The following is a 17,037-nucleotide window of genomic DNA, read 5'->3' on the forward strand; positions in this document are numbered from 1 at the left end:
TTTCATGCTTGCTTAGTAATTACTGAATTGGATATAAAAACTTAAGAGATTATTACACAAATGTCATGACTTTTCAAATGAATGTTTTGAAGTCTTTGTTTATTCTTTTCAGATAATTGTGATGCTATGTTTTATATGCATTTTTCAGCATTTAATCATGTTTTCTTTCTTTCCAGCTTCTTAATTAAATGAATTCAAGAGGGATTCATTTAGAGCTGCTTACCATGAAGATAAGCTATTACTGATATTATCTGCCCACCAATGTTACATGTATTCAAGAATCTTTCGTTGGTTCATCTGTTTTTGTGAGAATTTATATAGTATTCTGATAGAGAAATGAATGCAGTTTTATGCAATGAATGCATAATTTATAGAAACATACAGTAAACACCTCACTGGGAAATGCTAAAAAGTTATGAATATAGTGTGCTCAAGAATTTAAATAAATTTCATTATAATGGGCTTCTGTTTAAGGCTTCCTCATTAACTTTAGTACATGAATCCAAAGGGTATTGCCAAGATTTTTCACCTGAAGTTTGTTATAAGGTTTTGAGATGTGTTTTAGAACTGAACAAGGTATCATTGGTTCTTCAACTACTGTTAAAAAAAATACCATGGTGGAAACTATAATTTAATGACTACGTGCACCTTGCTACCACTTTGCTTTGAAACAGTATGTGTATACTTAGGCTCTGATCACCTCAGACATGTTGAGCCATTAATATAAAATTATATTCTATGTATTTTCATCCTGGATTTCTTCTTTTCCTAGCTCAGCAGTATTCAGAGTACATACATTACCAGTTCATCTCTTTCATGCCAAAGGATGCAATTCAAAATGGTTTGTGGAATCTTGAAGGCAAGGAGGCTTAGATCAGTCAGAACTCAGATCCTTTTAAGCTGAGTCTGTGGTGGCAAAATGGGAGGATGGGGGACAACAGTATTTTGTAATCCACAACATGCTTTTTTTCGTAGGTAGCAGCAGAAGGAATGTATTATCCTGAATGATGTTTATAAAGCAATACAGATGAGTCTATTGGAACAGGAGTTACAGCAGTTGCCAGTTTTCTGTGTTCACCCAGCTTTGTGAAAAGCTTATGTAGGAATTTGTAATGGCATTTAAAAAAGCCATTTTTGTAGCTGCGCACATCTCATATTATATGAATTGCTCATAAACCTTTGCATATGCCTACATAGTGTATTCTCTGTGGCTCAGGAAACGAGAAGAATCATATGATACTCTACCTCAGTCCTGCTTCTTCTTTTCCTCTCTACTGGTACTTTTCCACGTACCAGTTCACTGCCACTGGCATTCCAGGAATGAAATCAAGTTGGAATTTCTTCATTCATGATACAGGAATGCCTCTAAATATGGGGATAAGATTGACTAGACTTACAAAACTCATTTCATCTTAATGCTCTAGCTGTTCCTTTTCCAGAAAATACCAGTATATTAGGAACTGGGAAACGTTTTAAGACAAAGCAGGAAAGACAGGTTGTATCTTACACAAAAACAGAGCAAGACTGCTGGTGTGGAAATGCGGCAAGGTTGTAGAGCAGCATTTAAACTAGAAGCTGGGGAAAAACTGACAAGCTCAAAACACCTGGTTCACAGACTGATATGGACTGTGAAGGGGGATGCGGCCTTTTCAGAGGTGCATCAGCTGTTAGGTAGGAAGGCAGATCACATTGTGTAGGGAAGGCAAATCAGACTGCCCACGATGTCAGTTGACTGGCATATGCCAGTGTGGTGAAGCTAGGGCAGAATTTGCAAGAGCTTTATGCCAGTGCTAGAAGCTTGAGAAATGGACGGAGGAATTAGAGTGTGTGGTATCGAATAATAGCCCTGGTATAACAGGCATTTAGAGACCTGGTGGGGAAAAAAATAATGAGTCGGACACTTGTGAGGCTACTGACTTGAGAATGGTGCAGCAGGACATGTGGGTGACAAAGTGGCACCATATGTGAAAGATTACATAGAGTGCAACAGCATGGATGTCTTCCAGGAAAAAAAGAAGCATTGCAGTAGGTCTCCATGGTTGGAAGCGTGTACTGACCTAATTAAAAAAAAAATCTAATTCTAAAAAAGAATTAGAACTGTGCTAGTGACCCCTGATCAAGATGACAATAGCGATCAAGAAGTGAGACTAGAGAAACTGCAAGTTTCAGACAGGTAGTAATAGTGAGAGATCTCAAGACCACATCCTAATGAGACTAAGTATTTCAGCTTGTGATGAGGTGTAAAGTATTCCGGTGATACATGACTGCCTCCTGGAACAACTAGTAGAGTTCAAATAATAACCAAATCAAAAGTAGCAACTTGAGTAGCGCATGGGTACTAGCATAAGAGGTATTCATGGGAGAGCTACTCTATAACAGCAACCACAATACAGTAGGGTTAGTACTGTTGCAAGAGAGGACAGTCAAAGTGAAATCTGAACTAATAAGTTGGAGCACTGTAGAAATAAAGGCAGTTAGTAAAACAAACAACAAAACAAGGAACAGTCCAAATAGCAAGATGCCTACAACCAGCCTGGGGACTGTTAAATACTGTATTAGAAGCCCAGGTAAAACATGTGCCACAACTCAAAAAGAAATAAAAAAAATACTTACATAGCTCAATAGGAAAGTTACTCAGAGGGAGTTCTGTGTTTTGAATGCTGGCAAGAGGAACAGGAAAACTCAGAGCACATCACAGGTCAACTGTAAACATAACAGGTCTAAAAAAATAATCTGAAGATGGTGCTCAAGGTGGTAGCATGGTAGCACAGAATTCTTTAAATATATCAAAAGCAGGGGACCAGGTAGGGAGCTAGTGAGAGAGCTGATGACAAAAGTTTAAGAAGGGGCACCCACTGATAAAGACTGTGACAGAGAAGCCAAATACTCTGTAGGACCTAGGCCAGAAGATCTAGATCCACATGGTCTAGCACCTTCTGTGTAATTGTTTTGAATAGATAAGCCAGATGCTGGTAAGATCTCAGGACCAAATGGCATTTATCAAAGAGCTCTGAAGGAAATCAGATGGGAGGCTGCAGAACTGCTGAGCAAGGTGCTTTCACCTATCGTTACAGATTGCCTCTGTATCAGAGGGCTGACAGATTGCTAACACAGCTGTCATCTATAAAAAGAAGAGTCTAGAGGGAAGACTGAGCTACAGACCAATGAACAATTTCCAATCCTGATAGGATGGTCGAGTCTGTAATAAAGAGTAAGTTTACTGAGAGCAAGGGTAAACATATTCAGCTGAGAAAGGTGTAGGACTTGTATAAAGGAGAATTTAAGCTCACAAAGCTTGGAGAGGGCTAAGAGAGTGTCAGAAAAGCACATTGATAAAAATCCTTTGGCAAGGCTTTATTAAAGAACCTAATCTGGAATTGGGAGAAATGTCCTTTTCATGACTTGAAAACCAATTAAAAGATACCAAGCAAAAGATACGGCTTAGTGATCACTTCTCATGACAGAAAAGTCAGCAATGGGACCTTCCCAAAGACTGGTGCTGGGACCACGTGAATACATCTTCATCAGTGACCTGTAGAAGAGCATATGCAGTGCAACCTGCATTATAGATAAGCTCATATGGTGCTGTGCTGATGGGGAGAAGAGTCCCCAAGAACTTCACAAAACTTGATGAATGGGTAAAAGGTTGGCAAGTGAGCATCAATGCATCTAGAGAAAAATAAATCATGCCTTACTCAGCTAAAACTCGGGAAAGAGACAGGAGAGTTATAACTGAACAGATTTTAACAGAATTGTCAGTGTGCACTGGCAGCCAAAGAAAAGATGTTTGGTGTCATCAGTAGGGATATGGGTAACAAGACAGAGGGCAACACTTTGCAACTACACAAAATCTCTGTGCACTCCCGTTGAGTGAGTGCTGCATGTAGTTCTGATCTACACATCTCAAAAAACACAGGGCAGTTCAAGGTATAGAGAGTTGATCAGGAAGATAGAGTCCCTCCTTATGAAGGGACACTAAGAAGACTGGAACTCATCACTGGGAAAAGAAAAAACTGAGGAGTGACTATGATTGTGGCTTACAAGTTTATAAATGCGTTAGATAAGCTGAATACAAAACATTCACCAAATCCTACAATACTAGAACCAATGTGCAGCTGATTTAAAATAAAGTAAAAGGAAGTGCATCCTTACTACTTTTTCAAATTCTCTGCCACAGGAGGTTGTGGAGCTAGATAATATCAGCAGGTTCAGAATACGGTCAGAAAATTCATGGTCACAGTTCCACAAGAAACTCTAAAGGAGAGGCAAGCATGCACTGTTTACCATCCTTAATACAATAATTCTGGATGCTGGAGAGAGTATGAGGGAAATGGACCACATTCTCTCTAAATAGTATCTCCAATCAGCCAGAACAGTGAGCTAGATGGGCTTTTGGTCTGACCTCCTAAGGCATTTTGTAAGCTCATTAAGAGCTGTGAAGGAGGAAGGTGACATTTAGAAGACCTGTATGATCTACTGCAATTTTTTTTTTCTCCTGACAGCACAAATAAGCAGGCCAGGAAGGCACCAGCAATCGAGGAGGAGGCAGACACAGGTATTGGCAGAGCTCAGGAGGATAAAAAGCATTTCAGAAGACCCCAATCCCAAGGCCTGTGGTCAGGCAAACCCTGTAGGAAAAAAAGTACAAAATTTAGCAGAACAAAAATACAGAGAGTAGTGTATTTAGATCTCAAGTGCTGAGCGACAAGAACACATACAACCACTTTTTTAAATATATACAGAAATGTGTCATTAACAACTTCAAGACATTTTCATCACATGTGATGCATCAAAAATCTTGGGATCCTCTTTTGATGCTAATGCACAACATTTTATGAGGTGCTAGAGTGACTGCTATTTGTTGTAAGTCTTTCCTTCCTGTTACATTCATAAGGAGCTGATAACTCAGTTCCTGTCATATTTCATAGGTGATCACTTCCAGTGCTATGAATTTATCACCCTAACTATAGTGTTCACAGTAGTATAGGGACAGGTTGGAGTTTGATTTAAAGAACAAACTGAAGCAGTGAGAAACACCACAGCTGTAGCACAGGCAGTAAGAACTGCAAGCCTGCACGCAGCAGGCAATACAGAGTCCTCCATTTCTTACGCTTGCTCTGCTGCATGCTACCTGGCACATATGCTTCCTCCCCACACCCAGGTTTAGACATTTTTCTATAGACCTTAGCAAGCATTTTCAAAAGCATTAGCTCCATTTTCTTCCATCCTCGTGTACCAGCAGCTTTTTCCTTGTGCCCTTTTTCTATATCACAGGCCTTAAAGTTTTTACACAGATCCAACTGATGTTTGGGGAAACGTTGTTCCACATTTGTTTTGTTGCACTTTGTTAGTTACTTTAACTAGATGTTGATGTAATTGGAGTAACATATGTGTTGTCATTAAAGGGACCATTTAGCTGAAAATTAAATTATGTATAAATCTGAGGGTGGAGATAAGCAAGCAGTATCTCTTAAAAATACCCAGATTCTAAATGAGCAGGAGTGTGGTACTAAAAAGCTTGATGGCATTTTTCACTAGGTCATGTTTGCGGCAGTAGACACCTACAAACTCGTAAAAAAAAAAAAAAGAAATCCATACTTGAGGATCAAAGCATAAAGATTTATAGCAGCAAAGCCTTGCAACTGAAGTTGCAAAAAAAGTGTAAAAAAAACCCCAACCCACCATTCTCTTCCCAATCAAATTCAACTACAGATATTCTTCAGAACAGCCAAATAAAACTCTCCACAGTCATGTAAATGACATTAACAAGGCTCAGTGTCCTGTTAAGGATCTAGAACAGTCCTCCACATGCATGCAGGTGTCTGGTCAGGCAGAGTCATACACAAACTCAGGACCTCATCCTTAAAAGATTTAAGATGTCTTTAGACCAAGTTAGAAAAACTCTAGTAGTTATTCTTCCACTTCTATATAATACATGAACAACTGAGTATGATTTTGCTCTTTATGTTTGGTAGTACTGAATAGCTATATTCAAGAGAAAAATAGCCTATAGTTTTTGCCTGTAATGAAAATGTAATAAATCTGTATTCTTGCATGCTCTAATATGAGTTGAAGATTTTATACACTTGTTGAGCTTTGGGGTTTTTTTACCTCCCTATATTTTCTATCCTAGAGGACTTTCACCCCCATATCTACCCATCCCAGACACACGCACACATACACAAGAATGCCTTGTTAGGAGTTTTTAATGAAAAAATTTTGCAGCTCTGACAACTTCTTGTTAGAACCTCTCAAATACAAGAGTAAACATTCACCTACGCACAGTCCATGTATGAACAGGAGCACTGTGTGTTCTCCACTGAAGCATGGATACATGCTACACTAAGAGCTATGCAAGTTCAGAGCTCATTGTCTGCCGTGTGGCCAGCCGAACCCAACACCGCCCATAAAGAAAGGTTAAGTCAAACAACTCAAGTCTTTTGCTTTCCCTGACATTGTCATACAAAACCAGTATTTGCAGGGGAACAAACCTTCACAGAATGGTTTTTAATTTGATGTTACCTATGCTAAAAATATAAATTCCATGTCCTCCATTCACCCCAGTTAGCTATACTATTATGCAAGATATAGCTAACCTGAATAAGCAAACCCAAATTTCTTTCTTTGTGCATTACAATGTGTATGATGCCAAAAGAAGCATCTTTCCATATTTTCAAGGGATGTTTGTATTGTGCATTAACACAGGTCAGTACATTTTATTTGAGATTAGTAACTTCCGTAACACTAGGCTCTGTGTTGGTCCTTCTAAAACTACTTGAATTAAATAGGGAATATTTCTCTGGTTTGTATTTAGCCTTTCTGCCTCGCATTTTAAAAATGCTTCGCAAGTATAAACAGTAATGAAGAAGCCTCAGAAGTTCCCAAGTTGGAAAGCTTTGTTTTATCTTCTAATAGTTACATTTTTGCTTAGGAGTCTTACTCTAGAGAGAAAAAAAGCCTCAAGGTAAGTCATTACTGAGGAGCACTTCAGGCAAAAACAGTGGAAAACATGGGTTTATCTAGGCTGTAGCGCACACACTTCCATAAGTATTTGTTTCCCCTCCAGTAGCACTTGGTGCAGCAGTTTCATTCTCTGGGTTTAAGGATAGAGAACAGGAAGCTTTACATTATATTTAAAGAAGAGCTGTTGGAGTCCTATTCAGTTTTAGTTTGTTTTGTAATAGTATGTATTTTCACTAGCAATGGAGCCATTTGGCAGAATGAAGGTAAACAAAACTGCTCACTTCTTATCTGAAAATATTTTCATTGGTCAAAGCTAGGGGAAGTTATTGTTAGTATCAGAGGAAGCTTGTAGCCCCTTTTTGCCCTTGAGAGGGCTACCTACCACCAGCACATCTGATGGCAAGTAATAAATCACCTCAATACGGAGGTTGGATTTCGCCGTCTCTTTGTGTCAATAAAAGTCCTCCCCGGTCAAGGTATTTGTAGTTAGGAATAATTGTACCTAGTGCAGAACAGCCTTTAGCCCTTCCTCTTCTATAATACTCACTCCCCTCAGCTGTGTTTAACCAATTCTTTCCCCCACCTCCCTCTTGGATAGGGTCATGGCAGGTTGATAGCCCTACTACTATGGCACTTAAAATCCTCGTCAGCTAATTGCTGCTCAGATGTCCTGTTTTCTCCAGGCTCTCCTCTTGCGTCTCTGACTCGCCACTTTTAAGCCACAGCCACAGAGCTCGACTGGATTGTGCTGTGACTTTTCTCAAAGAATTTCATTAACCCCAGAGGTGTCCAGCCCCAGGCCAAAGCCCCCTGCCCTCACACACAGTGGTTCCCATGGCCGCCTGACCCAAGCAGCCTCTCACCTTTGCCAGCTTCCCTGCTGGTCTCCTCCTAAGGTGATCATCTCTCAGAAGAGGGCTTGGCTGGCCCAATGTCCCAGCCCTTTGAAGCAGAATGGTCTTTTCCTTTTCACAGCTTACATATTATAAAACCGTAAGAGGAAACAAAGCTAAAAATCAGCCTCTGCTGTATGGTGTCACATCAGTCCAGAGAGGCCTTCCCACAGTTAGCGGCCTGTTTGTTTCTGAAGGGCAGGCTGAAAGCACAACAGAACAACAGATACAGCTTTGCAAAAATAAATAAAGTTTGCAAACAGTATTTTTCACGCATACACTGCAATTACTTGCACCTAAGATCTTCAATTAACATATCATGCAACAAATACTTGAATACAGAGAACATGTAGAAAGAGCAGAGTAAGCATTTCTCCAGCACTTCTTGTTCAGTGAGAGCGGGATATAGTCACTGTTCATTGGCCTTATAATGCTGCCTCTATCCTGAAGCCATTGTAGGTTGATGTCAAACTTACCCTCACAGCTCAGTTATTTAGGAATTTTTATAAGTTCTGAGAATTTCAATGGGCATTTAAAATGCCGCAAGTTAAGAAATTGCTGACAGTAATGGTACAACTTCATCCTACATCCCTTTTGGTAATGACGTCTGTCAAAAGCCTTAGCCCAGCAGTGCCCAGTTCTCACATAAGAGCTGTCTCAGGGGAATTTCCTCAAAGGAAGACAAGATTTCCTGCTGGGCATATAGTTCCTTCCACAGACCGGTTCCACAAAAAAAGTGTGTAAGCCACAGGCACACACATCACACCAAATCCTAAGACTACATTTTAGTTCACAGAATAAAAACAGTGAAAGCATTCGTGCCAGTGCATCATGGTAGTAAATGAAGCCACTATCATTTATAATTAAGGCAGACAGACAACACTGAAAAATCTAGCTTTAGATACAGGATTTTTCATATTTTAAACTGTTGCCAGGTGAGGTGATTCTTAAGGGGTCAAGAAAATTAGTCTTAAGTAGCTACATACTTAATTATCCGAATGCCATAAGGTCCCAAGACCTGTCCCCACAGAGACTCCTGCTAGGAGAAATCTGAAATTTCAATGGTTCCTCAGGGATGCTCAAGACATCAGTGTCCTCTGACAGACAAGTCATGGTTACTCACATCCTAGTGTTCATATCCATTAAAAAAACCCACAGATGCTACAACTCATGCTCTTCAGGGATATATTAATCGTCATCAACAGGCCAACCAGCTGATACAACCCAGGAACTATTAAACATTCAGATTTATTTTTCTTTTAACTCCCTCACCAGAAATTGCTTCCACAAAGCAACCCCAAATAACCTGCACCTCTTTCCCTATGTATTCAGGGACATTTGAATGTCCCTGGGGTCTCTTTATTATGAGGTTAAGCTGCATGAAAAACTGAAAAAACATTTTGATCACTAAAAGCTCTTCAACAGCAGCGCATAATATAAGAAGGGCATAACATATAACCGTGCACAATAAGCCAAGGTGTCCAGTATGCCATATTAAACTTGTCTTGTGCTTAAAACCCTCATTTCATGGTCTTTCTTTCAGCTTCCTTTCTTGCCAAATCTTAGGCATATTTAAAAACCCTCAAAATTTACTATTCTTTTACAAGGCTCCCTACTGCTATTAGTGCACAAGTATCATCACTTTTCTTTCTGAAGTGGCTTAGTACTTTCAAGTGTCGTTCACACTGAGGGATACCTGAAGAAGTGCATTAAGAGGCCTTGGTTTCAATTGGTCGTGCTTTCTGCATTACTCTTCCTTTGAACACCTCTTCTGTCTGATTCATTTCAGGAAAACATTAACATTTAATGTCATTACAGGCTTAAGTAGATATTTATCAACCTTTTGAGGGACGGAATTTCCTTTCTGCAGGTCGCAATTTTTGTGACACTAATATAAATCAGCACCGAAGGGCGCTCTAGTGTGTCATGCATTAATAAAGACAAAAAACTGGGCAAGGTAATAGAGATGAATGAAGATGTATAATAGAATGCCTTGATACAGACTAGCTTTCAGCACAATTTGCAGATGGGGTAAAGCAAGCAGCAGTACTCCCAGGAGTGTCAGAAGTCTAAAAGCAAGAGTACTGCTCAATATGTAGATTTATAATACTGTGTCAGTGGATTTATAGATAAATCACAGCTACAAAATGTACTCTTGATACATACCAGGCTCTCAGTTATCACATGCTAGCTGCAGTTTACTGACAAGTATATTCATGCAAGCTTTCCTGGTGTCCACACTTGCCATACTTCCCAAACCAACGTTTGTAATTGTGAAGAAATAATGGAATTAGGTCTCATTCTCCCCACAAATATTATTTGCATTCAGATATGTTATGTGCTGATAATCCTTTATTTAAACTTATGTGTTAGTTGCAGTCAACAGTATATGGTATTCAGGTAAGTAACTGAAAAGTCTACTCCTAAATAACATAACTAAAAGCAGAAAGATGTGGTTTTTGTAAGGAACTGCTGGCATTCAGTGCTTAGTGCTACAGCCTGCACAAAGAACCCAACTGCAGTATTTTTAGAAGACAGAACACAAAATAAAGCTTTTGCGTAATACCGATTATAGGAAATGGCTGGGAAGAGTTAATTCAGCCCGTATTCTGTACAGAGAGGATGCTGCAGGTGATTTGAGCTTAACAAAACAACTATCTTCAGTGTTATTACCTCCACCAAGGGAAGGTTTCTCCATTTCCAGATAGCCATAAAACAAAGAGCACCCGATGGTCTCTAGTGGAGAAGATAACCGAGTTTCTAAAATAATTAATTCAGCTCACCAAAGCAGAAAGTTTAGTTGCCTTTCTAAATTGCTACCAGCATATTTTTTGCTATATATGCCACATCACCTCTCAGCTGGATTAAATGCAAATACTGCAAATTAGGTATTCTATCACATAGGCTACAACAGCTGACACAGGATGCTGGGTCACACCTCATACACAAACTAGCTAAGGCAAATAAAACAGATAGCCTTCTGCAATCAGCACTAGTTTATTATTTGAATATAGAATCAATCTCCAAAACCAAATCAGTTCCATTAAGTAATTTGAGGGGAAGAAGAACCGCAATGTAAGTGGTTGCTCTCAACAATGAAATCCTAGAAAACAGCTAAGACTTTGTACTGCTGTTCCTTATTTTCAGCTTTGATGGGAATTTGATTGCAATTATATCAAAACCCAATAATAAGCATGCTTCATTCTTTTTACAGACGGTATTTTTCATCAGGTAATAGCTTGTCAGTTGCTGTGGCCTTTCAGTTCAGCACCAAATACCACATCTACCATAGAGCCAGATGCCAAAAATTATGCAAAGAGGTACAGATGTTCTAAGCCACAGTCCTGTAAAGGTGCATATACAAGCACATTTAAGTACAACTATTTTGTGAGCTTAAGAGGAGTAGGTGCATACTCAGAGCCATTAAGGAAAGTATTTAGATGTGTGTACATAAAGCACAAATCAGAAGACACTAATCGCTTCTCAGTTGCTGAGTAACTTTGGGAATTGGAGAGCAATTTATTAGCTTCTACATAGAGATAATGCTTCTTAAGCACCTTAAAACAAAAGGTAATGTTCACGCATACAGTGTTGCTGTTTTCTGATTAGTTTTATTTTTTAAAAAGCAATAGTAAATCTTCAAGACAAACCTCTTCACCTCATATCCATAATTTGTACATTTGTATAAACTACAGTATTCCCTTGTTAAATCTAATACAGTCCAAAGCACTGGAAAATTATTGATGTTTTATTGTGTTTCTTCAAGTGCAGTTAATCATTAAAGAAGAGTAACTATCTCTTAGTGTTACTAATGTTTTTTCTTGAATTACTATACTTTTCTTAGTACACAGTCAGCTTTTCTTGATCCCATCCAACATAACAGGATTCAGCAAGAATTATCCAGAAAATATTACTTAGATCCTATAATGTCTCATCTCTTTAGCAGTTCACTGCTCTAAATTATCTAAAACGTATTATATTTATCCTATTTAGCCTCAATAAAACATTAATTTAAAAGCAAATCTGATTATCGTTCACAAAAAAGACAATACTACACAATTAGTCATGTCCTTAGAGGAAATATTTTAGGACTAGAGGATACAGGTGTAATTTGGCTTGTGGATCTGACATGTAGCCTTCTATGGAATTAGGACTACAGCTTTATGAGATACATAATAATGAATAATCCTGGCTTATAAAAGCAACAATTACATTTTACACAAATCTTTTCTTATGCAAAGTAGTTGTCTTCCTACTTAGAATAATTGATTGGTTACCAATTTGCTCAGTTTAGGAGACTGCTGGGCTGAGGAGTTCTTCACTCGTGCTTCCAGCGGGCACACATTTGCACTAATATCAGTATCATCTTCAAAGTCCTAATCAAAAATGACATGGCAAGAACAAGAGTGCATAGTATTTCTGATAAAGAGATTAAATCAAGCTTAGAAGTCTCATACTAAAAAGCAACTTTATATTTATAAGTTATGGCTCCTATACCTATTATTTCAGTTATTACTTTCAACACAGTAAGCCAGGACTATAAAAGCAAAAGAAAACCGGCAACATGAAACAGAAAAACATGGAACATTTCCAGTTATAAATGCAAATTATGTATTTCCATTATTTCCAAGCAGATGTGAGCTCAAGAAGATGGTAAAGGTAACTGGAATGTGGATAAATAAAATCAATTGATCAAAATGAAAATAAAAAAGAACGAATGCACCTATATACTGTTTTTCCCTGCATCTGCACACAGTTGTCATGGATGTTGTGATGGAAGGTACAGGTTGTTTGCTCAATTTACTAAATACCCCTACGGTTTTGTTCAAGGCGAGCACAGACAAGAAGGCGGCTTTTCTCCCAGTCAGACACAACCCCAGGAGCGAAGGGCATGGCACACTCCCTGAGGGTGCTGCGCCTCTTCTGCTGGCACAGGCTTCTTAGAGCACAGGGTCGGGCAGCAGGCTGGGGAGAGGCTAAGCAAGCAGGGTATCTACAGCATAGACTGATGTTTAAGGCACTCTTAAGAAGTAGAAGAGAGCAGATCCACACCCAAAACTCAGATATGGTAGAGACCATCCTGTCCAAGGAGCACATGAGAGACCATGTAGTTTATTGAGACCTAAGACAATCACCCATTGTACGAGGGGGCAAGATAACTCAAGGTTAAATAACTCATATTTTGTTCCATTTTACATAGCGGCTCTGCATTCTTATTCGGAGTACCTTAGTAAAACTCAACCTTTAAAAACTGCAAGGCCTTTGGCATCCTAACTTCAAGAAGATAGAAACAGCTCAATTTCAGCTATCTCAGATCAACTCAAGAAAATTAGGAATCTCAGATAGACACAGCATTTGAAATGGCTTCAAATGTCACACACGGCAATTCTCACAAAGGAAACGTATTTCTCCTTATCAGTTCCTAGCACAACACAAAAAGCCCTGAGTCCACAGGACACCCAATGAGTGCTTTGATAGAGAAAGTTAAGTTACAGGTGAGGTTTACCTGCATGTTCATACACCGATAGTTTTCACAAAGCAACACACCAGCACAGTCCCAGCACTGGGCTGAAATCGCACGGCTGTATGTGGGACAGCCTCTGCCCTCTAGAAAAGCCTCTCCAACACAGAGGGCAGCTTCCCAACACTGTTCTCCCCAACACCAGTCACACACCACTATTGCTCATGAAATCAATACCCTCCACATCCCTGAGGCTTCCTGACCCTCTGCAAAGCTTTAGCTGCTTCCTCCTGCTCTTTTATTGCCAGCAGCTGAGCCCACTTCCTTCGGCCCTGCTTTACTCATGAGGTTAACCCCGGTCTTGCCATGGCACGTTTGTAAATCCTATTGGTGCAAAGTATAAATATTAATTGGAACCCTAACACTAGCTGAAATTGTTACATATGTGAGCTGTGGCTACCTTTTAGAGTAGCTAAATGAAAATTAGCATTGGCTATTTTAAACTGGAAATACTTTCTCTAAAATATGCATATTAATTAATATACTATAATTAGTATAATTAGGAAAATAATAGATATATCTTATTGGCTCATATTATTATTTTTACGGTTCTGTTTTGTTCAAAATAGGGAACGGTTCTGGAATTCAAAACACAGAAGCTTTGAAACTATTAATATGATTATAACAATGAAAGACATCACTTGCACGTCCTTTTTCTTTTTGATTGACATCATTGCACTTACTAATATATCTGAGCTATTGCCAGAGTCTCCTGCAAAGGGTGCATTCATTAAATTTTAAAGCTCGGGTGTGCAGTGAGTGACTGCCTGCAAAATGAAAGCTCTGTTCTAGTGAGATTCAAAGCTGAATACAAGCTCAAAGGAAAATTGCTTCTCTTGTCAAATCCTTCTTAAAACTTTGAGCAGATTTCCACTTAATTATCTTCAAATTCACTTGCCTCCTAAACTGGAGATTCTTATTTGTAGCAAAGGCAAGACTATTTTGAATTTATTATTGAAGCTGGGCACCACTTCCAGGTTGATTGTCAGTAACTGGATACCTTTATCTGAGACAGTCCTGAAAGTGACATTTATATGACTTGAAACAAGAAAGGTAGTCTGCAGGATTCTAGCTATAAAGAAACAGGAGGCTCCTGTTTTTCAGGCTCTGGCTACCAATGTATGGTTTGAAAATACTTTTCGCAGGCTTGTTGGGAAAGTATTATGCCAAATACTTTATCATTAATGTATTGGGTTTTTTCCTTCTTTGATCTAACAGCTAGTGTTTAATTAAGACTAATCTTTGCTAATGAAAAGGAAAAAAACATCACAAAAGAGAAAATTAATTGTCATACCGTCATACATAGGTCACCCTCTGACAAGGTCTGCAGCTTTTTCAATGTGAATCCATTTGATGGACTTACTGCCTGCCATTACCGCTCTTGTCCAATGACACAGGGGTACGTACAGTCCATCAGAGTAACTGTTCATGAAGTATGTTGTAGTGGTGCTAGCTGCCAGGGTGAGAGATGTAGTTACACTATTGAACAGCACTGTGGCTGGATCCATTTCCTTCTTCTCCCTTTACAGTAACAGAGAAGAGGATTAAGAAAAAATACTAACATTAAGGAATGCTACTGTCCTCACAACTCCAAATGTTAAGCTCTTGCATCCTTTTCTAATTGTAAAGAAGGACTGGAAAATTTGTGGGAATAAAAATAAATAAAAACAAAACCAAAAATAAAAATAATGCAAGTTCAGTTGCTGAGAGGGCTGAACAAGCAGGTGACATCCTGCAGTTACATTGCTCTCTGCAGGGCCACCCAGGTGGACATCACCTATCTCCTGCAAAAGCCCTCGCTAACTCCCTGCAGGGATCTAGCACAAATCTGGATAACCACTCCATTTGGTACCCACGCCCCTTTCCCACCAATGCTTCCTGTCCTCCCCCAGGTATAGACACCATTACCTGGACCCATCTCAGTGATCAAAGAGCAGCCACCACTCTTGGCCCAGCTGAGACATGGAGGGGTGAAGGGAAAGAGGGAGCACAGCACCACTCAGGGTATGTGGAGCACACCAGCCATGCACACAGCTCATACACCTCCTCTGGCTGGTGGTCTGTTGGAGGAGTGACCATGTGTTCCCCAAGCTCTCCCCTTCTTTACCTGCAGGGTTTCCTGCCTCTGGAGGCAGCTTCAAGTGCCTCTGCCCAGAACAGGGGAGCTTGGTCTCCTGTGAATCAGAAAGCAGAGTAAATACTCTATGGTTACTTTAAGTGCTTATTTACTGTGCTGGTTTTGGCTGGGATAGAGTTAATTTCCTTCATAGTAGCTAGTATGGGGCTATGTTTTGGATTTGTGCTGAGAACAGTGCTGATAACCCAGGGATGCTTTAGTTACTGCTGAGCAGTGCTGACGCAGAGTCAAGGCCTTTTCTGCTTCTCACACCACCCCACCAGCGAGCAGGCTGGGGGTGCACAAGAAGCTGGGAGGGGACACAGCCGGGACAGCTGACCCCAACTGACCAAAGGGATATTCCACACCATACGACGTCATGCTCAGCATATAAAGCTGGGGGAAGAAGAAGGAAGGGGCGGACGTTGGGAGTGGTGGCGTTTGTCTTCCCAAGTAACCGTTACGCATGATGGAGCCCTGCTTTCCTGGGGATGGCTGAACACCTGCCTGCCCATGGGAAGTAGTGAGTGAATTCCTTGTTTTGCTTTGCTTGCGTGCGCGGCTTTTGCTTTACCTATTAAACTGTCTTTATCTCAGCCCACGAGTTTTCTCACTTCTACCCTTCCGATTCTCTCCCCCATCCCACCGGGGATGTGTGGGATGTGTGGTGTGTGGTGCTTAGTTGCCGGCTGGGGTTAAACCACGACATTTACTAAACTCCAAGCATTTCACCTTAAATAAATATTACTAAAAAACTTGCAATGTTTCTCATACTGCATCCTACAAACTGCATTGATTCTGTAGGCTGGAGAAGGGTGGGCCTTGAAGTTGTCTAAAGGAATAGAAAAATTTGAGTTATTTCTATGAACATCAAGAAAACAAATGAAAATTAACAAAGTGCATATCCTACAGAAATATACAACTCACAGTTGTGGTTTGCCCGTGTAATTGGTAAGATGTGGTATGACCAAGGAAAATGAGAGCTTTTAGATGCCAAAATATGAGCCTACTAGGAACTATTGATCAGTTGAATCAATAAAATAAAATAAAGGAAAACGGAAAGGAAAACGGAAAGGAAAACGGAAAGGAAAGGAAAGGAAAGGAAAGGAAAGGAAAGGAAAGGAAAGGAAAGGAAAGGAAAGGAAAGGAAAGGAAAGGAAAGGAAAGGAAAGGAAAGGAAAGGAAAGGAAAGGAAAGGAAAGGAAAGGAAAGGAAAGGAAAGGAAAGGAAAGGAAAGGAAAGGAAAGGAAAGGAAAGGAAAGGAAAGGAAAGGAAAGGAAAGAAGGAAAGGAAAATGAAAGGAAATGAAATTAAGTGAAGTGAAAAAATAAAATAAAATAAACCAAAGAAACTGAAAAACCTTCATATTAAATATAACTAACTGCTGGAGTCTAATCAATATATGTTAGAATGGTACCAAATCTTCTGTTGAACTCAGTGGCACTGTTTCTAAGCTGTGTCTAATAAGCTGTAAAAGAGTACTACAATTGATAAAATTATCCACCATTTGCTATTACGCAGAAATCTTTTGGGGAAATATTCAT

At 39.6% G+C, this 17,037-nt stretch overlaps 1 protein-coding gene across 1 annotated transcript in view; it reads left to right on the forward strand.

Moving 5' to 3' along the window:
- Nucleotides 1-462, forward strand: part of TUSC3 (tumor suppressor candidate 3) — a 158,422-nt gene extending 157,960 nt beyond the window's left edge. The window contains exon 10 of the mRNA XM_076336310.1: nt 177-462. Within this exon, the coding sequence (XP_076192425.1) occupies nt 177-192 (16 nt within the window). The 3' untranslated portion in view covers nt 193-462. The remainder of the gene's footprint in view (nt 1-176) is intronic.
- The last annotated feature ends 16,575 nt before the right edge of the window (nt 463-17,037 follow it).

The sequence above is a fragment of the Aptenodytes patagonicus genome, chromosome 4, assembly GCF_965638725.1.
Source record: "Aptenodytes patagonicus chromosome 4, bAptPat1.pri.cur, whole genome shotgun sequence".
Lineage (NCBI taxonomy): Eukaryota > Metazoa > Chordata > Aves > Sphenisciformes > Spheniscidae > Aptenodytes > Aptenodytes patagonicus.